Raw genomic sequence first — 13,399 nt, forward strand, 5'->3', positions numbered from 1 at the left:
CAAAGTAGCTGGAGAAAAAGAACGTGCCAGGGCCTGTTTTTTCCCCCCTTCCTCTTCTCCGACTTAAGTCCTGAGATGTTTTAGTGACCCAGAATGAAGCTTATTTTTTTTAATCATGCTTCCATAAAATGTAACCCCTGGGACTTGGAAGAGAGAGACCAGCCAAGGGTTAGCCTGAACCGTTTATCACTCCCAAACACAGGGGCTTATGGTCGAAGTGACACGCTGCAGATAGATTTACTTTTACCGTTTGAAATTTATGACGGCCGAAATGAAAGGAAAATGCCGGTAATAATCCTCCCCCGTGTTAAAAGACACGGAGCGTCTCATAATGAGGTGGTAACGAAATCTGGACATCCTTATCTTTGCAAATCAGACCAGGTTCCTGGAAGTGGAGTAGCCCTGCTCAGGCGTGCGGGGGAGGCCCCCGTGGGGGCAGGCGCGGGGATGAACCTGCTAGTCACCGTCTTTCGCCAGATGTGGAAGGCACCCCGGGGTGGGTTTAAATGAGCTGGTATTTAATGGGCGAGTCTATGGAATTGTCAGCTGCCTGCTTCCCTTCTAAGTCTGGATCTGACGTGGTTATTTCATGTGGTGTCTTTGTTCTCCCCTTAACTGCAGTGTAATTCATGCTTACCTTGGAGATCCGAATCTTAACTTCATTGACTAGATGGGTCGGAGGCGGGGCTTTGGCCTCTTGAGTTCACTCCATTTTAGTTCCTAGACCAGGTCTTCCTGAAGTGCGTGTTATCAGGCCCGCTCCTGTCTGGTGCTGGGCGCTGGTTTTCTGCTTTCCGACGACCTTGTGCCCATATTAAAGGGTGTTTATACAAAATGTTAATCCTCTCGAGCTCATCTGTTTATTGCCCACGTGCCACACCCCAGAGCCAGTGTGAGCACTGGGCACACAGACCTGGGAGAGTGCCCACTCACCGCTCACGGGCCCCGCGCCCTAAACCGTGTCGTGAAACGGAAGGGCTGGTGTCTAATTACCTCCATAAACCTTGGCGGAATCTCTTCGTTGGAGTCAAGACCCCTGTTAGGGGAAAAATAAAGTCCGATGTTTGCAGAAAATGTTATACCAGACTGCCCCAAGGCAAAATATTTATTAGCTTCCCTGAGTCCTCCCTGTATTTTAGTTACTTATCTGGAATCAGAACAAGTGAGTCGAGTTTCTGCATACCTCAAATCCACCCTATGAAAATGAGAACTTCCTTGCCGTGAAGAATTTTCCAGATACCAATTAAAATAGAATGAAAAGAGTGGAGTGCTGGCTGAAGGGCTGCAGCTGTGTGGAGTGCCAACTTGCCACACACACCACACACACACGCACACACACACAGCCTAGGATGCAAATTCAGTCCTATTCTTTGAACATACTAGCTTTTGTCTCCATAGAATCCAGCCTAATTATGTTACTTGGGTTATTTAAAAATCCTCTGTTAAAAAAAATAAAATAAAATAAAGGAGAAGTATTTAGAGAAATACGAGATAGAGGTCTTCTCCAGCAGCAGATGTTAATGTCCAGAGAGCAAGTGTTAACATGTCAGTGTCCTGGGAGGAGAACTCTATTAAGACTTTATTGTTTGGCTTTGTCAATGTTTCAGCTTGAAAACAGGGTAGGCAGCCTTTGCAGACTTGTTTTGCCGCCTCTTGAGCTGAGAGGTGAACGTGGTCATTTTTCAGGAAGCAGGGCCCAGCTCAGAGGAATCAGAAAGCTTGCCCACCCTCCCCCGCTCCCTGGAGGACTGTCAATACAAGCTAATCAGGCCTTAGAAATGAGTGCACTGCTCAGGGGATCAGCGGGGCAGGAACCTGGGCTCTGCTGATGGCAAGCAGAGGGAGGGCCTAGCGTTAATAGCTGTGCTTCTCCATCTCGAAACTTTCCTTCAACCTGGTTCAATCTAACTTCTCATCATGGTGGATTTTGTTTTGTTTTGGCCTCGTTTCTAGGTTGGGGATTAGGAAGGCACACCTACCTCCTCTTAGGGGTTGAATCTAACCCAGTGTTCCCAAGTCTGCATTAACCTTAAAAAGCCAAAGCGAGGAAGTCACTCTCAACATGAGAAAGTGCTGCTTGCAAATATTCATGAAAAACATAAAGCATCTGAACCCAGTGGCAAAACTTGCCTTCTGCACAAAGCTCGAACAAAGCTTTTTGTGATAAGGAAAACTTGGCTCTTAATTTAGAATTATGAACCTGTGACTATGGGTTCAATTTTTTAATACTGTATTTAATCCCCCCTCTATGCCATAGGCAACATTCAAGGAGCTCACTGTCCATCTCTTGGGAATTCACAGTCTAGGCCTGGAAGCAGGTGAAGATTGGTCTGTATGGTCAGAAGAGAGGCACAAAGTGCCAGGGTGGCTTGACTTGCTTTGCTGGTCATGTTGCAGGGGTGGCAGGTCTTTAAACAGTAGGAATACAATGGACCAGGTCCTAGAAAATGGACACTTCATTTCCATCTGCTCTGCATGGCTTTTTTCAGTCTGTCCCTCACTGCCACCCAAAAAATCATTGTGATAGCAAGCCAAGGAAGAGTTAGTCAGGAAGAGCTTCCTGGAAGAAGTGACACCTGAGCTGGATTGGGCTAAGCAAAGATGCCAAGAAGGGCGATGAGAACAGAGCAGAGAGTTAGTGAAGCATGCTGTATTCACCCTGTACCTGTTAGATGTTGTCTAAATCCTTGATGTTCTGTTCTTCCCACAGCATGCAGAACTTCCGGGATGTGGCCCGTACCTTTGATCCTTGTATCCTTGACTCAGCAGTCCTTGTGTGTGTGTGTGTGTGTGTGTGTGTGTGTGTGTGTGACAGCTGTTCTGTAACACCTTATCACTGTGTTGAAATAAAATTCAGAAATAATATAACTTCCCTGCATACGTATGTTGTAACTCAGTGGACTTACCTGCCTGTGATGTAGGGGCAAAATGGCTGTGAAGCTAATATAGCATGTGTTCCAACGTGTCAGCGCGTTGGCAGGACTCCAGGGACGGAAAGTCATTGGAGTGTGTGACCCTCCACCAGGATCTTCACACCTGCTGGCTGTTGGCAGGTGTGTGGCCTTTGGCTTCCAGGGCCACCAGCCTCGGGTCAAGCCCCCCCCTCCCCCCTCCCCCCCCAGAATCCCAAACCACACCCCTTCCTCACTCACGTAGCTGTGGCGCTCTACTCTTGGAAGTTCAGTAGCTGTTAGAACGGTGCATCTGTGTAGAGCGCAGTTCGATTCTAGTCTCAGATAATTACGCACAGGCTTTCATCCGCATGCATGTCCAGAGGGGCTGTCTTCCTTGAGCAAGGCTCCCCTTGCCTGGCGGGACATCCACTGTCCCCAGCACCCCACCAGCAATCGTTATGACAACCAGAAAAAGCCCCCCATAAATTTCCAAATTTCCCGCTAAGTCCCACTGCTCCAAACAGTTAAGCTTGGCAGTCTGGGCTCTTCCCGTGGTCTGGGGGCCTGGAAACAGCCAGCTGATGATCCATTTCAGGGCCTCACTGCTGTGTCCACACTGACGTCCCCAGCCATCAGCTTTGCTGATGACTTCGTCTTGGCGAAGTCATTTAATACCAGAAATGGGATGTCACTGACTGAGTCCCGGAGAAGGGGTACTTAATTTCCATTAAGACATGGATTTCTTGGTCCTAGCTCCACATGAATGGCTCGCTCGTATTAAGGAACTACCAGATGGTTCTGTCATTTCCACTTCACCTTTTGCTTTCTTTTTCCTCAGCATTTGTTCCCAGTGCCTTCATACGTTGCCTTATTATTTAGGGAAAATGCCCAGAGTTAATTTAGCAAACTCTGAGGGTTCCTTAAAGAATACAAGACCGAATTCCTTCTGTTATGATCGTTTTTGTTTTGTTTTTTTCTTTCTTTCTTTCTTTTGGTTGTTAGGGAAGTCACTATTTTGTCGTCATTAAAAAAAGAAGAAAGGAAGGAAAGAAACAAACAGCTGGTGTTTAACGACTCCGTCAGACCCAATTATAAAACGTCAGCTACTTACTTTGATTTGTGTGTATCCATGCCATGGGTATACTCGAAAACATTAGACCCTGCCAGCACTCATTTTGGCTTTGTTTACATTTATCTTTTAAACGTATGAGACCACTGATGGCGCCTCAGCAAGGTTATAACCCCTTTATAATCATTAATTTTTAATCTGGATGAGAGTCTTGGAGGCAGCAAGGCTCATCTATATTTACTTGGATGCTCCAAAGAAAGCATACAGGACACAAACACGGGCTAAAATAAACCCAGGAAAACCCTGTCAAGGGTTAGGAATGCAGTATCTTTCTGCTTCCAAAAGCAGCAGCCCTTTATTTAACATGTTTTCCCGTTTAATTTAATTATCCTTGAACTTCCTGTTGAAGGTTTGGAAAAAATAGATGTTGGAGGCAGCGGTAGTGGATGGGGGTCCAGTGAAGACCACTCTGTTGATGAGTCTGGCCCTTTATTAAGTGTGTCTTTGGACCTGGTTGGTTTCTATTGTGGAATCACCATCGCCTCTTTGTTTCGATGTTCACCCAATTGAGATTTTAGTCATCTCTGCATGGTTTTCTCAGATTTCTAATAAAAACTCAAAGCTATATGAGAAGTCAGGGGCTGACCGATTCATATGACATTTTCTTTTTTTTTTTTTTTTTAGATTTACAGATATTAACGATTCCTCGGGAAAACTAGACTTTAGCCGCCTTTCTCCATCGAAAAACGACTACTGGGCCATGCTGGCCTACAACCGGTCCAAACTGTGCAACATCCTCTTCTCCAATGAGCTCCACCGCCGCCTGTCCCCCCGTGGGGTCACGTCGAATGCGGTGCACCCCGGGAATATGATGTACTCCTCCCTTCACCGTGGCTGGTGGGCGTACACGCTGCTCTTCACCTTGGCGAGGCCCTTCACCAAGTCCATGGTGAGTCAGCAGCCGCAACTGCCGCGCACACCTCCATTGCGCCTCTCCGGAAAGGGTACTAGAGAAACCCAGGCACACTCACTTCCTTGGCCTCTCACCTCTCACGAGAATGAGTCTGGTCTTGAGCATCACGTCATCAGGCCTTTTAGAGGGATGAGGAGGGGCGCTTGAGCACATTTCAGTTGACTTGAGTTTGCATCTGTTTCTCTAGAGAGGTCTCCAAGGCCCAGAGAGAAGATGTGCGTTTTTGCTATTGTGTTAATACGGCTGATGGAGATGGTTTGTTTACATTTGATGTGATCTTTTTTTTTTTTTTTTTTTCAATAAGCACAGTCCTTCCAAACTGTTTTGTGTTAGTAGGTAAATAGCATGGGTTTGTGACTTTTGCATTCTCAGCAAATGTGGCTCCTTTGTTTCCATTGAGAGTCTGTATTTTTGCCCTAAATGCTTCTTTTAATGGGTGTAAACCTCTGCTGGAGCATCCTGTGTCAGCTGGAGGCACATTTTATTCTGTACTTCACCAAAGGTAAGTCCTTTTGGATGCTTCAGACTACCATGTTTCTACTTGGACTTCACAAGGTAAGTGTGAAGTTTTCCTGTTTTGGATGGCCCTCTCACAGCTGTCTTTGAACACTTCTTTCATGAAAGCATTGAGTAGGAAGTCATTTGAGTGAAGAGTGTGCATTGTACACAATATTTTTGGTATGGTACTTTTCTAAAATACAGGCCTCTAAAATTTCCCACCTACTTAAACTTCATGTTTGTGGATGACAACACAGCATGGAAAATCTACAACAACAAGGAAAATCTTTTGATGTGCATGGGAAGAAAGTAAGCGCGTTTTAAAAATTTCGATCATGCAGGTGTTTCTTATGCAAAGTAAATAGATATAATCCAGGAGTTGAATACTTAACCAAAGAAGTGAGAGGAGCTCTGGAGAGCAGTTCTCCAAGTTCAAGGGGACTGTGTCACAGGCTTCTGATCATCTCCTATTGCCTGATTTTCTGTGATTGCATGAGAGTAGGTTTTGTGCAAGGGTGTCTTTGACCATGATTTTGGCTCATTGTTGTAAGAATATTGGTCTGGTGGTACACAGGGTGGTGTAACCGTCTGTTACACTGCTGGATGTGGACTCCACTCACTGAGGGCACCTTGATGGACAGTGACAACGACTCTTATTCTGTGATGAGACCCCAGGGCTTAAAAACCCTGCATGGTGCAGGGGGGAGGAAGAGGAAGACTGGCTCTGGGAAGGTAAAAAGTGGGGTGAGTGGTTTTCTGTTTCTTGGGTTAGGGGATCTAGTACTTCACATGAACACAGCATGTAAACACATGTTTAGCTAAGTCGGGCTGTATTGTCGGCTCCTTGGATGTATCGGGAGGGTTTCTGAAAGTGCCAGCAAGTGAAATCAGGCAGGTAGCCATGTCGTGATCACAGAGAATTGGGTGGTATTAATAACTAATAGTGTTTGGTGGTAACTCTGGTCAGGACACAAACCAAGTGGAAAAGCAGAGTGTGGAGTTGGAAGCCTAGGCAGAAGTGGTACCATACAGGTGGGTGGCACAGGGTGTTAGGAGAAGGTCCCCACTCACCATACTGGGAGCTGGTCCAGTGATGCCTGACGCCCAGCACACGTGGCTCTTTCCTCCCCTTCCCCATCCAGTGTACACAGACCTTGGCGTCCTCCCAACCCTGGTCCCTGGTCCTCCAGTCAGGAAAATGCCTGGAGCAGCCTGGGGCACCAGATCAAACAAGAACTGGTCTCTGTGGCTCTGGGTGAACGGGGCATTTGGGAAAATGAGCAGATAACCCTTAAGAAGGCTTGGAGAAAATTGGTGATATAACCAAAAAAAACTGCACTGAATTCTAAGTTGTTTCGACAGGGATGGACTATTCTATGAAAGGGCAAGGGAGGTAAACCCTTAGCCTGTGTTAGGAAAAGGATTTGACAGGGCTTCCTTGTGGTGGTGAGTGTGAGAAGGCTGCTGCCTGGGAGAGCAGAGCAACCAGCTCTCTTGCTCATGATCCTGATGGTCAAGCCCAGCTCTCAGCCTTGTCATTGGGAGAACTTGGGCCAGACGTTTGGCCTTCCTAAGCTTGTTATCTCAAAATGGCAACACAGGTTGGTGTGAGGATTGACAGCAATGGATATTACTTTGGTAGCGCCTGTGGTATCTTTATGGATCTAGGTATTTGGTGGTGTTTCTTAGACATCAGAGTCCCACATGACTGAGATTCATAAAGATGTGGAATGGGCTCCCTGGTCCTGTGAAGCTCACAGCCAGTCACTTCTCTTCCGTGAACATGTAGGACTCTGTATGTGGGGGAGGTCTCTGCCCCAGGGAGACCAGGGATCTACTGTTTTGCTGGTAGGACAGACTGGACTCACTGGAAGAGTCCGCCTGGGGTCTTACCCTTCCGTACGGGGCTCAGCACTGCTTCTGTGACGCTAAGACATTGTTTTGTGGGTGAAGGGCACGCTTCCGCCATTTCAGTGCAGACCTGCTTTTGGACCTAAACCATGTCGTTGCATCCACATTCCCACCCCATGCAAAAGTTGGATCCGAAATGCTCATGGAGAGCCTGAGCACAGGTGCAGGGCCCCAGTCACCCAGGGGCTCGTGTTCTGTGCACTCTGCCGTCGCGCCTTTTCCTTTGAACCTCAGAGCTGCTGGAGTGTACACTCTAGTGTCCAAGGCCTAGGAAGCAAACACAACACAGCCTTGTGCTGGGAAGGCCTGCCTTTCTTCTCCGCCGTCGCCGGCTCCCTCAAGTATTAAACAGCAGTATTCCAATATCAACGTCCCTTTTTTATTTGCTGTGACTCGCTGTGACTACAGTGAGTTCAGTTACAGTAATTAGGTCACCCTTCATGGAGTCAGGCTATTTTAAGGGCCTCTTGAAGGAATATTGTTGCAGATTAGTAATTTTACAATTGGATGTTCTTGTGCAACTTTATTAAATGTAATCTGTCTTTTAAATGTTGCCCTTTTACAGTTATACATTTCTAATTGTTGCTGTAAATGCATTATCACTTTGAAATTAATTAATATTTCCATTTTGGCCGCCTGCAGTATAATAATCACTAATGAGAAACTCTTAGGGATTAATTCTCGACACAGCGACCCCTACTGGTGGAGCCTGTCTCTGACACGTCTTCCTCTGGGGGTCCAGAGGTCACGACTGGTATATGGGGGTTTCTGGGGAGACAAGCATTTTTCTCTCCTCCCTCCAACTTATGTTACAATTAAAATAATAGATAAAAATGAGACTAGGATTTTCTAGAATATTGTTTTAAAAAAGATAACAGGGTTCTTTAGCTGCTTGATCAACATCTTGAAGGAAACTCGAGTTGACAGAAGCTTTCTGGTTTAAAGTCACATCCATTCATCTGTGTTACGTGCTTATTGTCCTGCCCATCTTGCTTTTTATTTAAATACCTCTAAAATTACATTTTCATACGGACTCTAAAATTGCATGTTGCATATGGATGCATTTATATATATTATATGTATGTGTATATAATGCATTTATATGTACATATTACTTTCTGGGGCTTAATTTACAAAACCAGGTGTGTTGTTTTATCTAGTGATATAAGAGGTTCTCAAAAGTAGTTTTGGCTAGTATTTTTCAGTTGTTGCCACGCACCCAAGTAGGAAGCAGCTTGACCGGTAAGGCCAGACACCATGAAGCCTAAATGCATCAGCGTGAATGCCTTCACTCATTGCTTACGGCACTTTTACATTAGAAACACTGAAAAAGCACAGGGAACTTACCCAGCTTGTTCAAGAAGTTGGACTATCAGCCGGCAGACCGTTGGCCAGCTGCTTGTCCAGGTTCGTTTTCTTTGTCACATACACCGCCAGCCCCGCCACATGGCCCAGCCCTGAGGTTGTTTCCTTTTTAACACATCTGAAAGCACCTTCATGAAGTGTACCCCTCCCCCCCTCCCCCACAGAAACTTGCCGTCCTGGTCAACCACGTCTCAGCTCAGATTCCTAGGTCCACGCCAGCCTTTGGCCATCAGGATGTAAATTTGAAGCTGAGCCCCCGTCACGTGCCCCTCAGAGTGTTTTGCGCAGCTACATATTTGCGTTGGCAGGCAATGGTAGAAAGAATATCATGTGTTAGGGTAGCAAGAGCTTAGCAGATGTTTTAGGGGGACCGCATTTTCAAATCGTTTTACATTAAAAAAAAAAAGCAACTTGAGTTTGTGGAACTTCTGAAACGATTGGGTTACGTTTCCTGGGGCCGCACGCAGTCCTTGAGCTGAGTTTACCAGATGCGCAGCCACCCCGCTAATGGATGGGCTCACGATGCTGTTCCTGTTGCAAAGTTATAAATTATAACTGGCAAAAGCACACGGTGTCGTTCTTCTAACCTTCGGGAAAGCCAAGCCTGGTAATTCTGCCCTTGAATAACCCACAGCAGGGTGATTTATAGCTGTACAATTTAAAACATAATGAAGGAGATAATAGATGTTGATTTGTTCTTTAAATTAGTATTTTAGAAAAATACTACCCCTCCCCCACTCCTCCCCTTTAAATACCTCTTGTTGACCACGCTCTGGATCTGATCAAGGACAAAAGTCCCTGTCTGAATCTCTGCAGGTACATTGGAGTAGAAAAGCCTTTTTCTTTGCTGAGAGGAGGAAACATGGTTTTCAAAGTGGAAATTTCGGCATATTCTTCACTAATCTAAATATTTTGAGACTCCCAAGTGAGGGTTGAATTCTCTGGCTGCCTTGTTCTTGCCAGGCTAGATATGTTAGAAAACCAGACTCCTAGGACCCCTCTGTGGTTGGGCCACACTTCGGCTTCTCTGTAACCACCCCTTGTCCCCCCATGGTGGGTTCTTCCCCTTGCTGAAGCCACGTCCCCAGAGCCTCAGACATTCTTCTTATTTTTCAAGGTTATCATTAGCATTGGTTTTATTAATCATCTCTCAATTCTGTTTGTAGCTTTAAGATTTATAGTGTTTGCCCAATTCAAAGTCTAGAGGATATGATCAAATGAAAAAGAGCATGGGATTTAGAATCAGCAGACATATGTTCAGAATTCACATCCCCCCCCCCCCCGTTTTTAGTTGTATAATTTTGAAATGATTCACCCTCTCTCAGGCTCATTTTTTGCCAAACATTTTTTAGATGTTTTGGGCTGTGAGTCAACATCCAAGTAAAAGTTAACAGAGGTTTTTGTTTGTTTGTTTGTTGAAGTCCCTAGGCAGCCAGGGTGTTCTCTGGCTAATATTTGGGCAGGTTCTCTGTGATTGTCCTGATTTTTCCCTCCTGAGTAATGATGGCGGCAGCAGCACCAACCTTTGCAACTTCACCTGTGAAGTCGGGGTGGGAGGACTGAGATCCCTCTTTGCATGCATTCTTCCTTTATCAAGGAGGAGAACATTCTGTCTCAGAACTGTCTTCCCTCACAGACTTCTCAGCTCCTGTTGGCCAGGATTGAGCTGCCTGTCCAGACCCTGGGTGCAAGGGAGGCTGGGAGAGTGAGTGCCTTTTGGCATTTTGTGTTTCTAGGGTGAAAGGCAAGATCTGATGGCAAGGAAAAAGGGTAGGATGATGGCTTCTGAGCAGACTCTCCTGTGTACATAACGTTTCCTCATCTGTCTAATGGGAGTGCTATATATAGAGTCATTGTGGAAGTAAGTGAGAATTAAATGGTAGGAACCCGGCCTAATCTGGTCCCCTCACATTTACCCAGCTTTACCTCAAGGCGCTTCCAGCCCGTCCTCCCTCCCTCTCCAGGGGGCTGAAGCACGCTGCTCTCTAGAATGCGCCTCCCCCTCCATGCCTGGTTACTTTGTAGTCATCCTTGAAAACTCGATCCGAGCATCACAGCTCACGGAAGCCTTAGATCCACGTTCGATCAGGATCCCCCGTGACGTGCTTTTATAAGACCCCCCGCTACTCACATGTTAAGTGTCTGGTGTGTGATAACACGCCCATCGACACATGCCAGCCGAGTGATTGAAGGAGCTGGGGATCTCACCTTGGTAATGTTGAACACAGATGCAATTTAGAGAAATAATCCCATAGTCTCGTGTTTAACGTCTGTCTTAAAAGTGCCGTTGTTGCCTCCGTACTACGGTGTCCTTGGTCTGGAAGGCGCATGCTCAGTAAATATTTGTAAATAAACAGAAAATGATTAGGCGCTTAATGAATGACAGTCATGAATTCCTTCCTTATTGTGAGTCTCTCTGAGGCGGGCAGGGAATTGCAGTTCAGAATGTGTAGATTAACAGCTGAGACTTGGGACACCCTCTCTCTCCACCCAGAGTCACATAGCCGGTCCACAGGACTAGAACCCAGCCACTCAGCTCTGAATTCCTGGCAACACATGAGGGGGCCACCCAGAGGTGTGGGCGTGGAGGGGAAATGCATAGGCGTGGGAAGGAGAGGAGGGGCTTTGGAGGCAGGCAGTTCTGGACTCCCACCCCAGCGCTACCCACTTGCTAACTCTTGGGCACATTTCATCCCCTGGTTAACATCTCTGCACGAAACCAGGGTGGCCCGCCTGCCTCCCGCGTTGTGTTGAGAATTGAGCAAGGGCAGGGACGCGCCAGCTGTTCAGTAAACACTCACTGGTGTTGCTGTTATCGACTTGTGTCAAGGGTAAAAGATGGTGAGGATATAGCGTTCAGAGCATGATGCATTAGATATGCTGTAAATGTTACCATCGTCATCGCCATTATTTTTTCAGACAAGGGAAAGGTTGCTTTACTTCCCATTGCTCAAAGATGCCCATGCTCCTAACCATGGCCCCTAGTCCATCACAGAAGTTCTGATTTTGAACGTTAGGCATACAAGCACCACGTACAGTACAGCCCTGAGTCGCACAATGTCAGCCCTCCTGGCGGCCCACTGAAGCTAAGGGCGCCCCTCGCTTTGAGGAAAGAGTTGCCCTTTCCTGTTGGAAACAAAGAGCAGGAAGGCGCGCCTGGCTCTATGAGGCTGCGGCACGTCACCACTGTATTTTCTCTGCCTCGTGATGCAGTGTTTTAAGTCTGGTCAGGCCTTTGTTCCCGAATGAGCGCCCGAGAGGGGGAAAAAATGACTATCTGGCCTTAATACGTGTGACAAATTATTTAATGAACATTTAACCAGGATTTGAAATTCCCCCAGTTTTATCTTCCTCGTTTGCTTTGCTTGTGCGTCCCCGCCGGCACTTGGGTAATGCACTGCCTCTTTTTAACTCCCTTCCTAGCTCTTTTATTACTTTTAAGTTAGTGGTGCCTTCTTTGATCCTCCCCCTCCAGTTTCCTTTTCTCCAATTTCATACTTCTTTCCAGTGATTTTTGGCCACTGCACAGTTTCGCTATCGGAGGCCAGCACGATTAAACAGACGCCAGGAGTTTGTGTTGCCCTGCGATGCTGTTTCTGAAATGTTTATTCTGTGAACATTGATTTTCGTATAAACCACCGGACATGTTGGTTTTTCCTTGTGAGGCGGAAGGTACTGTTTTCCCAGCAGCAATAGGGAGAACTTTGAACCTGGGGTTCCGAACCGTTCAGAAGCTGAAACCCATAAACTCTGCCCTCCTGACTATGGTGAGAGAAGTGTGTGCCTTGAATGACGGTGGGACACATGTTCTCATGTGCCCCGAGGACCTGCTGGATGGCAGGCGCCACCCTCGCGGGCTTAGTTTCTGTGTCTCGTCCCACTGAAGGTCACTGTAGAGCTTGCTGTGCTCAGACATCTGCTCTCAGAACAAGCCACTCACCCTCCGTGGGCCTCAGTTTCCTTCTCTGTAAAATGGTCACTAAACTGAGATATGATGTCCCAGGACTTGTAGATTTTATCATGTAGTTTGAATGGAACTTTTTTTCAAAAAGGAGACCCATGCTGGTTCATATGCTTTATGCTGAAAACTCTGGATGAAAGACAAATCTGCCACTGTAGACTATCGCCCTAATTTTATGAAAGGATGGACATTTGAATGCCAAAAGCTGTAGGCAGGACAGGACTGTGGAACAGAAAGAAGTGCTTTCAGTTAAGTGCGTTTGACTTCAGGGTTGGCCCTTTTGGTACTGCTGTGGGCATTGTTCATGTTGTTGAAAATGCTGGGCTTACCCTGGGGCATGACTGGCCTGCGAAGATTCCAGAGGTACTCTTTCAGCCCCAGAGCTCTTCTGGGCATCTTTCAGATCCCAGGTTCTTTCAGTGACTCTGCCTACATCACAGTAACTGAGTCAGGAACCCAGGGGGACACCATCCGTGACACGCAGACTCGCCAGAGTGGGAGTGGTTTCCTGTGAGCACCTGTTTTGTCCCGTGTTCTTTTAGAAGGTGCCGCTCCCTCGACGTCTCTCCCAGCGTCTCTGGGTCTGGAACCCAGCCCCTCTTTACGGTCAGCTTTCAGGTTGCAGTCCAAACGTCAGCCTGGCTGTTGCTGTTTCAAGGCTCAGCCAGGGAATGGTGCACTTCAAGCTCGCGTGCTTGCTGCTGGGGTTCAGATCCTAATGTCCTGAA

At 46.8% G+C, this 13,399-nt stretch overlaps 1 protein-coding gene across 14 annotated transcripts in view; it reads left to right on the forward strand.

Moving 5' to 3' along the window:
* The window catches only part of WWOX (WW domain containing oxidoreductase), a 550,729-nt gene that overhangs the window by 264,947 nt on the left and 272,383 nt on the right, over positions 1–13,399 (forward strand). For all 14 annotated transcript variants that reach the window (XR_008704541.1, XM_055554122.1, XM_055554123.1 and 11 more), the window contains exon 8: positions 4,648–4,912. Coding sequence is in view for 13 of the 14 variants with exons in the window: in XM_055554122.1 (XP_055410097.1) it covers positions 4,648–4,912 (265 nt within the window). In the remaining variant the exon portion in view is untranslated. The remainder of the gene's footprint in view (positions 1–4,647; positions 4,913–13,399) is intronic.

This window comes from Bubalus kerabau, chromosome 17, assembly GCF_029407905.1.
Source record: "Bubalus kerabau isolate K-KA32 ecotype Philippines breed swamp buffalo chromosome 17, PCC_UOA_SB_1v2, whole genome shotgun sequence".
Classification (NCBI taxonomy): domain Eukaryota; kingdom Metazoa; phylum Chordata; class Mammalia; order Artiodactyla; family Bovidae; genus Bubalus; species Bubalus kerabau.